Raw genomic sequence first — 13,587 nt, 5'->3', positions numbered from 1 at the left:
AAATTTGGGTATTTGTATAGATTTTACTGTGAAAGTCCAGATGTCACTGGTCCACTGCTTTTACAAAACTAAGGAAGGATAACATGCAACTATTTAAAAAGCCAGGTCACGGCATTACATGAAAATACATTCATTTACCACCAGATATACCTGACCATGCTGGGTTTAACATAGTGTTGTCAATAATTTTCATATGGAGTACCTCTTCTGTGGTCCCAATGCCAAACTCATCACAGTGAAGGCTGAGACTATCTGACTACTTCACCTTGGTTGTAATGGTTTTCACACAAATTTCAGCAGCAAAATTCTCAAGACCTTGTTTGTTGTAAACTGTCCTATAAAAAATGCACTAATTGGCTCAAAGGGTGGGCTATAACTAAAGGTCAAAACATCACGGCTTGAAAACTCTCAAGTCTCAATGACACGAGACCTGCTACTGCTACACACATCCTGTTATCCCTACAAATTACAAGGTAAAGCCTAATGAGGAATGATAATTAAGAAAATGAAAAGGTCAAAAATTAATACTGTAAAAGACTGGTGCAATATTCAAAGCTCAAATTTGATGAAACTGGCTGCATCATTTATAGACAGGGGATGATACAGGAATGCTGAATTAGCACTTGCCAGTTTCAAACACACAAGTTGATAATGTATGCTTCTCGTTCTGCACAATCACCTGCTGGTGTCTATGCAGCTAAAGCAGCTGGGGGTGAAATCCTACACTAAACTAAACTGAAGCTTCTTGTGCAACAAATTAGCAGGGATTCAATCTGACAGCTTCTAATCTTTAGCCAATATCTGTCTACATGTCTGTATAACTTCTTTTATTTGAAGCCATACCTTTTGGTCACATGGCACCAAAGATCTCTATTGAAACACTTGGCAACTGCAGAGGTGTCGTTTCCTGCTATTGCCTCAATGTTACACAACAATGTGCTGCCTTGGGATATAATCCTCTCTATCCCTTACACAAAGGGAATCATCTTATAGCTGTGGTGCATACAAATTCACACGCACATTTAGCTGATAAAGCGGGAAGTCTGTGAAATTCACCACAACAGTTTTGTCAGGTTTTTCAGAAGCTGCACATTTCATGGCAGCTTTCTTCCCAGAAAGCGAGCCATACATAGCTGCATCTTCATTATTCATGATAGCCCCCTTTTCTGTGGGAATGGTGTTGAAATTAGCACAGACATTTATAGTTTTGGCTTTATTTGAGCATTCTGGACAGATAGAGACACCCACCTCTCACAGAATCTATTTGTGTCTGCAATGAGCAAACTGTGCATTGGGCACACATTCCAGTTAGACTGTTAATGTCTGTGTGCATATAATGTATATTTGTTTGCAGAATGTGCAATTTGATTAGGTTCAAAGCACCTGATAGCAAGTGTTGCATAATTAATGCACTCTTTGGTGTGCCTACTATGTGCTTTTGGTTATATGTTTCTTAATGTATAATGCACATTTGGCATCACAGTAGACCACAGCCTACTGCTCCATCTGGACCTCCCTACAGTGCATTTTGCAGTGAGATAATCCCCCACTGCTTCGTCCTCTACCTCCCTTAGCTTCACAGCTCTCTCCCTCTCAGCCCCCACCTTCATCCCCCTGTATCTCTGCGACAATGCCAGCAGAGCCGGTGTAGTAGCCAGCTGGGGTGGTGAGGGTGTGTGCCAAGCTCCCATGTTCCTCTCCACTAATGCCCAGTCTGCCGAAGAGGCCCAAGAGGCTTGGCTACTGCTGGCTTGTCCATGCTAATCCTCAGATCTCGAGGTGAGCGTGTGCAAGTGTTGGCAGTGAAGCTGGCGAAAGTCTGCAGCTTACAGTTGACAGAGGAACACCATCCCTGAGACTGGAGCTCTGAGTGGAAACTGAGCCCATAAGTTTAAAGACTCAGATGCTTGGATGGTTTGAAGGAACAGGGATTCTGGTGTAATAGCGGATAAAAAGTGAAACATGGCTGTGACAGCTGCAAAAGCAACTGTGTTTCATACAAGTTCATTTCAACCTATGGGCAGGAGCAACTATAGTTTAGAAAATTAAACACTGCCAGGATTATATGTCATCAACATGCTGGGGAAACATTTATCCTTAACATACAACATTACAGTATATTACTTTAACAAAACACTGCTGGTAACTAAAAATAGGCAGCTCAATGCACTTAGTTAAGGTTAGGAGGCAGTCCTGGTGTTTAAATGCTGAAAAACTCAGAACTGTCTTGAAGCACAAGACAAGACATGTTGCCCTTTGCAATATTTAAGTCCATCCAGTATCTTTTTATAACCATGACCTACTGTTTTAGTATCTTTTTCCCAGGTTGGTCCTGGGTTCTAACCACCCAGCTCTCCAGCCTTACATCCTTTCAACAGCTAAATTCAACTACAAGAATATCACCTTTTAAAAAAATAAATATTAAGGTTATTTTAAAAACAAATGGAAAAAAGAAGATACTGAAACAAACAAGTGTTTACTGGCCTGAGGAATCTGTTCTCTTGGAATCTGCTCTGATGCAAGTGTACAAATACCAACCTTTAAACTAACAACACAAAGTGAATCAGAAATATAATCCTGATGCATATCAGTATGTAATCTTGAACAACTTAGTCAATATACAGAGGGAGGTTTCATCCTTGAGATCAGTGGGATCCCCTGATGGGATAAGTGTCCAGCTTCTCAGATTACAGAAACAGACAAATGATGACATGTCACTCTGCTACGATCACACCAGGGCTACTGCTGCCGACCTCGTCAGCCATCAGATAAGCCTTTGAAGCATCATGCTGGTCCTGTCAGTAGCAAGAGCCATGTCAACTGTGCAGACTTTATTCTGCTCTCATCTGCTGATGTAATAAATTGATGCGATTAGGTTCTTTGATATCCTTTTCACGTGTCTGTGTATGAGTTTGTCAAAATCAAGGACACTTAAGTACAGCAATAAATATTAACTTATTCGGAAATTAAATAAAGACTTCACTGCTCTGTGGCACAAAAATGACTATAATAATTCTCTGAAACATTAATAAAGTTATTACTTTGCCATAAGGTGACATTTCTAGCTTTCCAATCTTGTTCTTGTCATAAAACCAAAAGTTAATAGCACTGCAGAAATATTACCACTCTGTATTAGTAAAATCTCGTCTCTCCAGCAAAAGCTCTGTAAGGATACATCAGATTTTGCTTGCGTCTAGGGATGGGCACTGATAAGATTTTATTGATAGAAGTATCGATTCTTCTTATTGGTTTGATTCTTTATTGATTCCTGATCAGATGTGTTAAATAAAAACACTAGATCTACACAGGTTTTTAGCATCAATGCAGCTGTTCTGATTCTGAATGCAATATTACACAAAATACCACTAAAAAAAGAGAAATACAAGTAAACACAGTTAAATCACAATCTATAATTTGTTATAGCAATCCAACTGAACTTACAGTTCTTTATTTTTTAATAGTTTGTTTTAATGGTTTTACCTTCAATTTTATGATGCAATTCTGCATAAAACAGAAAAATGTTATTTTCTGAGCCTGGTGCAGGACACTAAACGCTGCACAAGCAATGATTTGGTATAGACAGTATCAGAGCTGTGTGTACTAACAGTCTGTCAGCTTGTAAAATGGATGAAATTGGAAAATATTTGTAGTATTTGATTTTTAGTCAAATAAAGATCTGCTGAGCCTGATGTGTGACACTACTGTTGTTAACACAGGACATTTACCCTCTGTAGCAGACAGGAACACCAAACAAGCTCTGCAGTCTGGGAGATACTCTGACCCAGTCATCCAGACATTACAGTTTAGCCCTTGTCAAGTCACTAAGATCCTTACACTGACCCGCTTTTCCTGCTTCCAATAATCAGCTTCAGAGGTTGAATGTTCACTTGCTGCCTAATAGACCTCACACACTCCCAGGTGCCATTATAACAAGATAATCAATGTCCTTCACTCTTCCTGTCAATGGACATAATGTTATGGCTGATTGGTTTATGTTGTTTACTAATGCAGTTTGTGAAAGATCAACGATCACTTAACTCTATGTTCTTCCTCAATAAATGATGTGTTCTACACCACTTTTCTCATGGGAAATAGAAGATGTTTCTGTAGCCAGTTCTCAAGTTCATCAGAGCAAACATGAAACCGGTGGGTCATTGATTTCAGTCCAGACTCACATGAGGAAGAAGTGACATGCATTCAATTTATCACCTGTCACTGTAAACGTATGGCTCACTGTGTCAGTCTGGCTGTGAGAATTATAACAAAAGCAAATATCAAACCTACATGCAAGCTCCTTTCAGCTACTGCCTTTCCCTGATATGTACTGCAGAATAAGTCAGAGTGCCAACCGTCACTGACAGCCACTTAAAAAAAATTCAATGTGCAGCTTGGCCTTGCAACTCAAATGTGAAATCCCTTTGACATTTGAACTATGACTAGCAGTTAGGGAACCTAATGCATTGCAATGAGCTAATCACAGGTCACGCTGAAACATTTTTTAATTCAATGGAGTTTCAGGGTTTTTAATGCTTCAACTTGCACTTTGCAGCGTGTTTCACCTTCAAAATACAAGAGACATATTTCTATTCTGCAAAGCTGCCATACACAGAAAATCTTATAAAGCATATATTGGATGAAATGTTTGCATCAGTCAAAACATTGTAAACAAAGTGAATCCAAGGAATCAACACTACAAAACTGTTTTTGAAACAACTGAGAATGCCAAATGGAATCACAGCACTAGTTAATCTATTATTTTGAAGTCCAGAGTGATGGGCATCAGCAGGACATTTTTGTATGATCCTATACATATGAATATGGAAAAACAGTCCTTTTATCTTTAGGTAATTCTCTTCCTCTTTTGCCCTTAGGCAAGGCACTTAAACCTGTGGCCTCTGTACTGTATATCTCATGTGAACAGAGCCCTGCTGCAAAGATGTTTACAGACCCTGAAAGTCGTCCTTAGCTGAAAAAAAAAAGAAATGAGCTACCCACCCCTCCAGCAGAAGTACAGTTGCCTTAGTGCCATAATCATAGCACAATTAGACTATAATGAAAGATAATGCATGGGGAACTCTCAGCTATTATACAGAAAACAGTGTATACTGTAAGACAGCTAGAAGCCAGGCAGCATGTTTCTTGCTAGTGGCTGTTATTTTATGTCAAGTCGTTATGAATGGCGCATCTAAACCACTGTCTATAACAGTCCCAAAGTAAAAATAGAGAACTCTGTGTTGAATATGCTTTAATGCGGTTACTTATCTAATTACACTGTGTATACAGAAATGTGTAGCTGCAATCCACAGCTTTAGTGCATTTTTAAATCAGTTAGTATTCAGGATAAATTTTTTTCAAACACTCTTCTTCATGACCTGCCTGAAGCTTAGTGATATACAGAAAAGATTCATGGGACAAACTCTTGTGATACATCATCCCAGGCTGCCGCACATAAACTGTAAACCAGTTAACATGATACAGATCACTATGAAATGAGGAAATGTGTTGTTATGGCAAGTCGGAAGCACGTTGAATGGGAAGCCTTTTCCTTGTCATGTATTGTCCAACATTTGTTTGCCATATTGTCCTCATTGTAACATGGGTAACAGAGGGAGGACGAGAAGAGATTGTGTGAATATTTTGATGTGATTTAACTTTTCTCAAGAGTGATAAATGACAAGATTTAGGGAATTTGGTGGCCTGCTGTCACATCAGTCAGATGAGCCAGACAAGAAATAGTTATAAATGATTCATTTCTGTGGGGTGTCTGCTGGATGGATGGACAGAAGAACCAGTGCAACTGAGCCATGACTCCCCTCCAACAGCACGATAAAAAAATGTGTGTGTGTGTATGTGTGTGTGGGTGGAGGGTGGGTGGCAGTGCTGCACATTCTGCTCATCCATCTGGTTCATTTGGGGAATGACAGTTCAACATTTGCATTCAAAAGAAACTGCAAAACGTTACAAGGCTCAATTGGAATTGCTTTCTGCTCGATTCGAACGTTTGATGTTTTGTGTTTTTTCTAAGCTAAGCAGAGCAAAAAAATTTCACTCAATCACACAACAAATAAAACTCTTTCTACTTTGATTTAGTATGATATGAGTGAGCCATATGTACTGTGGGCAAATTTCCAAGCCTGATACCTCCTGAGGCTCACTGCATTATGTAGATTTTTGCTTGATGTAAACAACAGCTAGGAATGAAGTGAGGAAGGCGTTGAAGAGGATGAAGAGTGGAAAGGCAGTTGGTCCTGATGACATACCTGTGGAGGTATGGAAGTGTTTAGGAGAGGTGGAAGTAGAGTTTTTGACTGGGCTACTTAACAAGATCTTGGAGAGTGAGAGGATGCCTGAGGAATGGAGGAGAAGTGTACTGGTGCCCATCTTTAAGAACAAGGGAGACGTGCAGAGTGGTGGAAACTACAGAGGAATAAAGCTGATGAGTCACACAATGAAGTTATGGGAAAGAGTAGTGGAGGCTAGGCTGAGGTCAGAAGTGAGCATTTGTGAGCAGCAGTATGGTTTCATGCCAAGAAAGAGAACCACAGATGCAATATTTGCTTTGAGAATGCTGGTGGACAAGTACAGAGAAGGCCAGAAAGATTTGGAATTTGGATTTGGAAAAAGCGTATGACAGGGTGCCAAGAGAGGAGCTGTGGTTTTGTATGAGGAAGTCTGGAGTGACAGAGAAGTATGTTCGAGTGGTGCAGGACATGTATGAGAGCTGTAAGACAGTGGTGAGGTGTGACAGAGGAGTTCAAGGTGGAGGTGGGACTGCACCAAGGATCAGCTTTGAGCCCCTTCTTGTTTGCTGTGGTGATGGACAGGCTGACAGATGAGGTTAGACAGGAATCTCTGTGGACCATGTTTGCAGATGGCATTGTCATCTGTAGTGAGAGCAGGGAGTGGGTGGAGGAAAATCTAGAGAGGTGGAGGTTTGCTCTGGAAAGGGGAGGAATGAAGGTTAGCCGCAGTAAAACAGAGTACATGTGTGTAAATGAGAGGGACTCAAGTAGAACGGTGAGGTTACAGGGAGTAGAGGTGAAGAAGGTGGAGGATTTTAAGTACCTAGGGTCAACAGTCCAGAGCAACGGAGAGTGTGGAAAAGAAGTGAAGAGACGTGTGCAAGCAGGTCGGAACGGGTGGAGGAAAGTGTCAGGTGTGATGTGTGACAAAAGAGTGTCAGCAAGAATGAAAGGAAAGGTGGACAAGACAGTGGTGAGACCAGCAATGTTGCCTGGTTTAGAGACAGCGGCGCTGAGACAAAGACAGGAGGCAGAGCTGGACGTAGCAGAGCTGAAGATGTTGAGGTTCTCTCTGGGGGTGACGAGGATGGATAGGATCAGGAATGAGGACATCAGAGGGACAGCTCATGTTAGATGTTTTGGAGAAAAAGCCAGGGAAGCCAGATTGAGATGGTTTGGACATGTTCAGAGGAGGGACAGTGAATACATTGGTAAAAGGATGCTGAGGTTAGAGGAAGGAGGCCTAGAGGAAGACCAAAGAGGAGGTTCTTGGATGTAGTGAAGGAGGACCTCATGTCCTCCTTCACTACATCACTACATTTTCTTTAATTCACTACATAGTTGGTATGGGTGAGGAGGATACAGAGGATAGGGTTAAATGGAGGCAGATGATTCGCTGTGGCGACCCCTGAAGGGAGCAGCTGAAAGGAAAAGAAGAAGTAAACAATAGGGGGGGAGCTTTTAATGCATTACTCAGGGTTATACTATGAGTTATCTTGGTTACAATAAAATGCCCCCTTTTAAGTTCTGCACCAGCTACAGTAGTTACATCACTACTGGAAAACATTACAATAAATATGAGGATGACTTGCACTGCAGCATGAATATTATCAATTTTTTTTTGATTCACTTCACGTCTGTTGTTTTAAAAGAACCAATAGAAAGAAGAAGCAGCATCCTTGGAAAAGATTTGCAGTGCATTTATAAATCCAGCTCGGGGCAACACAAATCTCACCTTGTATTATGTCTTTACTCATGGTATGATAATGTTGATCAAGTTTGTATTTGAGACTTGCATACAAATTTGCCATACCTACAGGGACTTCAAAACACAAAAAATGCAGCAAATACAATAACTAAATAATACAAGAGTCCCAGAAATAAATTAAATGTTCAGTTTTAGTATGTTAATTTTTATATAAATGCTGCTCATAAAGCCTTTCCAGAGCAAATTAATCTCCTACAATAGAACCTTCCACAGGACAAAACAATCAGGTCAGAAAACAAGAAAGCAAATAAATGATCATTTCCTGTTGAACATTATGACTTTTCTTAGCCAACAACTTGTTGAGTTTGCTTTCTAACAGGAAATAAATGTACTTCCAAAGGATTGTGTGGTTAGTGTTGAAAAGCCACAGGAAAAAAGCATTTGTGCATTTATCCTGCAACATGTAAATCTTTGCATTGCAACGAAAGTAAAATATTTCAAACACAAACTCTTCCAACCGTTTACCAGGCCACTTCTCATAACTTCTGGCAGCTCATGAGAGGAACAGTGCTCCTGCAGTTTGAGCCAAGTTATACTTTGGATTGTGGCCATGTGCAGCAGCAATTCATTACTCAAGCTGTAAATGTGTGAGTCGCAGAGTCTTCATCTGTGTAGTTAGAGCTCTTCCTGATCTAAATCAGTGATGTTTCTTTTTTTCTTCAGGTGTGGAGCTGCTCGCTTTCTACAACCACCCACCAGTCCGAGAGGGCCAGGTGAAGTACTACACTGTCAAGGTGCCACTTCGGGTTCAAAACTGTGATGAAGGGGTCAACGGTGTGGAGGCCAACTGGCTGGATCACATGACCCAGCACTTCAACAATGGAGCCTCACTGGTCGATGGATACTTCCACCTGGGCAACGTGAATGGTGAGCCAGTGTTATAGTACTGCTCGACAGAGGTTTCCCAGGAAGAACAAATTTGGGACAAAATGTACAGGATATTGTAAGGGATAAAGCTCACAACAATTTAAATCTCCCTACATACTGTTTGAGGTTAAATCTGTACAAACTAAGCACAGTAAGGTTTTATTCCTTGAAATGTTGCAACAGCCTTCCCCTTTATTCTTGGGTTCTCAAAAGTTGGTCTTCTGCAGGTACTCTCACATCTCAGACTATTACAGTTATTAAAAGTTAAAAATGTTCCCAAACTGACTTTTATCCTTTCAAACTATAACCTGTAAAACTGTCAACTGGCAGAAGCAAAATCTCATCAGCCTCTATAAAATAAAAAGCCTGTGGCAGGTAAGGCTGTGTCTTGCCCTGTGTGGCATTAATTATGTAATAGTGGGCTTTTATTCTCCAGAAAACAATCATACCTGAATAAAAACTTCCATATGACTGACTATACCTTCTCTGTCAGTGCAGTCGTGCAGAATTTTGCAGTAAAACATACAGTGGATCACTGCAGAAGATGCCAAGGTAACATATGTTTGAAGCTACATTAAGTGACATTTCTGAAATTAAATCTGAATCCAATTATACATATGTCAGAACGGTCCTTATGGAAAGTTGTCTTTGCCTATATTTGATGCATCTTTTAGTATTTTTAGTCATAGTAGCAGCATGGCTGTCCCCACTGCTTTAGTCCAGAATGAACACAGTATCACTGCAGCTGTAGTTGGTGGAGCCTGAAAGACTAAACATAGTTCACTAACATCACTCACCGCTGATCCAGGGTCGGCAGGTGTGGCAGGTCGGTGGCTTGTGGGTGAACTTGCTTGGTTATCGTAACTGAAAACAACAAAGTCACATAATTAAGTTACAGACACAGTGTATGTGAAACATTCTGCAAGGATTTCCAAGCACAAATTACAACCAATAATAAACTCACGATTTACCTGCAGAAAAATCCTCTTCGCCCTCAAGTCACGCTGATGTTGATTTCATCGGTTTCTTCTCTGGCTCTTCTTTTTGTGCGCTGTCTTGGCTGACATTGGGAGTTTGGGCCTGAGAGGCACCCATAAACATTTTCTTCTTCTTGACTCTTCTTAACATAAGGAGCACTATCGCCCCCAACTGCTGATTCACACAGGCCTCCATTTTTCTGGAAATCAGTCCTGTTTATTTATTCATTTATTTTTGGCGATAGAAAAAACAACTTAAAGACAATATTCCACTGTTATGTGAAAAGAGACCTTTATTGTCCACATGTTTGCTTCATCTTTAGCAACTGTCTTACATTAATATATTGAGGGATTTCAAAAAGAACATTTTCCACCAAACATCAACTCCCACTTGGATGTTACCAGTGAGGTATAAAGAAGTTTAACAGTGTGTCCTAGTCTGACTCTGCCAAAATGTTTCCACCCCTCTTTCTCTTCTTAAAGACGATTATATCCCCACTTTCCTTTGGATTTGACAGAAACATCTCCCTTTTCTTATCACCATCCCATAACCTTTGCCACTGAGGCCATAGACATCTGAAGTGTGGTAACCAGCGTTGCCAGATCTCACAAGAGAAACAAGCATCCAGGTCCACATAAACAAAACTTTAACCACAAATATCCAGACAGCCAACACCAATATTCCTCTTGACCTCTCTGAACATTCATGGAGTAGTTGCATGGTTGATTAACACTGTGGTCCAGTGCATATGGATTTCTTTGTCAGATGTAGATCCAGTTAATTCACTTAGATGCTCAACAGAACTAATAGATGTGGGACAGGTTATGTTTCCTTTATGTTTATCACTGCCAGCATGTGGAACAAGATCATATGTGACGTGCACCTATTTCAGACTGCAGTGCCAATGAATCATCCCCTACTTGTGGTCAAATCCAGTTTTTTAATCCAATCTCCTTTTCCCACTCTCCCACGTACATTTTTCTTTCCCACTTTGCCCCTGGCATCATCAGTGATGGACCATCAGTCACACAGTGTTGATTTGTTTTGATTTGTATGGAGAAAAAGGAAGGGTGGAGGGAACAGGGTTGTAGATGGATCCTGCAACAGGGCAAACCAGGCAGTTCAGCTTTATGAGACAGGTTTATTGGAGAGAAACAGGAGAGCCCATATACACAACTATACCCTTTAGAAACAAACCCCAAAAACCTGCAATTACCAAGATTTGTAAATGATTTTACAGTAAAACAAGCCCACATTCACATTCATGCACTGAGTGACAGCTGTGTGCTGCCACCCCTACCTATGGCCTTTTCTGATTGAGACAAGATGTGTGAGAAAACTGCTAATGAGCTAATAGTAGGATGATAACACACTAAGCTAAGATGGTGAATACGGTAAACATTTTAACATCCATGTCAGGACACCACTCACTCACTGTGATGTGTGGCTGACATGACAAGTCTTCATTTGTTGAGGATGTTTCTGGAGTTCATGGAGCTGTTTGGTACCATCTTTTAAACTATTTCCTGTCTGGATTTGCCTCTTCCATCAGACCCCAGAGGCTCTGTGCTTTACTCTGACACTGGAGAGTAAATAAGAGTCATAATTCATTAATCTGTGAAAGTGAATGCCTCAGCAACTCTGAAACACAGATAATTAACCTGATAACAAATTAGTGCCTCCTTGCATATTTTATGTCCTGCGAATGGAGTAATGAAGTGTATTATTATGATTCAATTTTTTTCTGCCTATTAGGGTCCTCTAACATGTTTTGCATTTTTCATGTGCTGCTAAGTTATGCGTCCCTTGAACAGTGAAATTACTGGCTAGGATAGGAAGCAGATCAGCTGCATTATGAAACTGTCTCAGTGTTCATGGCCTACAGGACTTAAATCCAGCTAAAACTCAGTCACTTTAGAAAACAGACAGCTTTACAGAGGTGAATGCTGTACTTTGTGGATTTTGGTGTCTTGAGAGCAGCTGGCACTATGACATCAAAGCAGCATCACATTTGTTGTTAGCAGCTGATTGCATCAAACAGCCGGGCTGCTTGGGGTTTTAGAATCACTATCCATTCCTGCCGTCTCCATATTTAGCTCTTTCTTTGAGACGAGTTTCTAAATTCATGATGAGACACTCAGCACGATGCGAGAGACCATCTGAATCACGTAAACATCAAAGACATGTTAACAGCAAAACAGCACTTTAAAGGACATGTGCTGACGGACATGTAGCTGGAGATGGTAGTGACAGTGACAGGATTGTTTTGAGATACAGAGCAAGCAGCATCGTCCTGTGGCTTAATGAGCATTAGTGTGTGCAGTTTCCATGGATTGCCCTCTTGGGCCTTATTACTCTTATACTATGTTCTTATATTTGTTTATTAAACTATTTATCAGTCAAAGGAAGTGTTGGTGCCTGCCAATAACCTGCCTGCTCTTTCTTATAGATTTCAGTGTTAGTCTATATGTTGGTCAGCTGACTAGCACAATAGCTACTGGATAGATTGCAAATAAAATTGGTGCAGATACAAATGATGCCAAGACATTGATTCCTAATGACTTTTGTAATGCTCTGTGTTTCTCTCTAGTCACAGTGATGTTGACCTTTATGAGTGGATTGGATGGATAGATATGAAATCAGTAGTGCAGTGCTTTGTATTCAAGGAACTAGCCTGAAGAAAGGGAGAGCATGCTGGTCCTGGTTTGAACCAGACTCCAACTCAAAATGCTGCAAACCTGTCTAACTGGGAAGTTTTGAACAGTTGTAATGATGCGAAATCTCAGATTATGAATTCCATTTTGACTTTTGACAATGCAAAAGATTTTTCATCATTTAGCCCACATTATGATGAAGACCTATTTTGGTGTTGTGTTGTGTGCCAGCAATTCACATTAATATTAAACCAAACATATCATAATTATGCTGTTGTTATGTGGAGACTATAATTCACTGGGGTTTGAAATGAATTATACTTGTAGATCTGAGCTTTTAGAGTCCGTATTACAAATAATACAATAATAATTTGTAATAAATGTGAAAGATGCATCAGTATATAACATATATAATGAATGTCATAGTCCTGAATTGTTTACCACATCTATATGATTAATTTGTCTGTTTGTTTTCATCTTGCTTACATATATATATATATATATATATATATATATATATATATATATATATATATATATATATATATATATTGAACCTCTTTTATTTTAATAAGATTATTTTGTATGATTTGTGGCACTGATATACTTTCTCAACCGTTTGTAAAACTTTGAAAGAAATACGTTTTTAGAATTGACTTTCCAATTGCATTTGTTGCAAGAAGCAGTGATATACATTGTTGTTCATCTTGTTCTGCTACTGTGGCCTTTTCCTAAATGGTGGTACCTTACTATTGTCCCTGACAGTCAGATGTTTGGTCTGGTCCAGGGAGATACACACACACACACACACACACTTACACACACTTACACGTAAATACACACCAAAACACACTGTGTCTCCATACCCCCTGTAAAGAGGGATTTCTATGGCAGAGCTGGATGAGACAGCTTTAGGGGACATTGTTTGCAGACATATCGAGTATGTGTGTAGTTATGTGTGTGTTTGTGTTTGCAGTGGCCTCTTCTGAGCCACAGGGTAGGATATTATAGTGATATTGAATCCACAGATCCTAAACTGCCCTCAGGCCCTCCTGTCATAAGACATGCATTAAAGAAT

The 13,587-nt window shown here is 40.1% G+C and overlaps 1 protein-coding gene across 2 annotated transcripts in view; it reads left to right on the top strand.

Annotated features, from left to right (window-relative positions):
* The window catches only part of rftn1b (raftlin, lipid raft linker 1b), an 87,488-nt gene that overhangs the window by 49,427 nt on the left and 24,474 nt on the right, over positions 1 to 13,587 (top strand). For both annotated transcript variants that reach the window (XM_026316965.1, XM_026316964.1), the window contains exon 6: positions 8,674 to 8,877. In XM_026316965.1, the coding sequence (XP_026172750.1) occupies positions 8,674 to 8,877 (204 nt within the window). The remainder of the gene's footprint in view (positions 1 to 8,673; positions 8,878 to 13,587) is intronic.

Source organism: Mastacembelus armatus, chromosome 16 (assembly GCF_900324485.2).
Source record: "Mastacembelus armatus chromosome 16, fMasArm1.2, whole genome shotgun sequence".
Lineage (NCBI taxonomy): Eukaryota > Metazoa > Chordata > Actinopteri > Synbranchiformes > Mastacembelidae > Mastacembelus > Mastacembelus armatus.
Note: the sequence above shows the minus strand (reverse complement) of the source record. Positions and strands in the feature narration are given on the sequence as shown.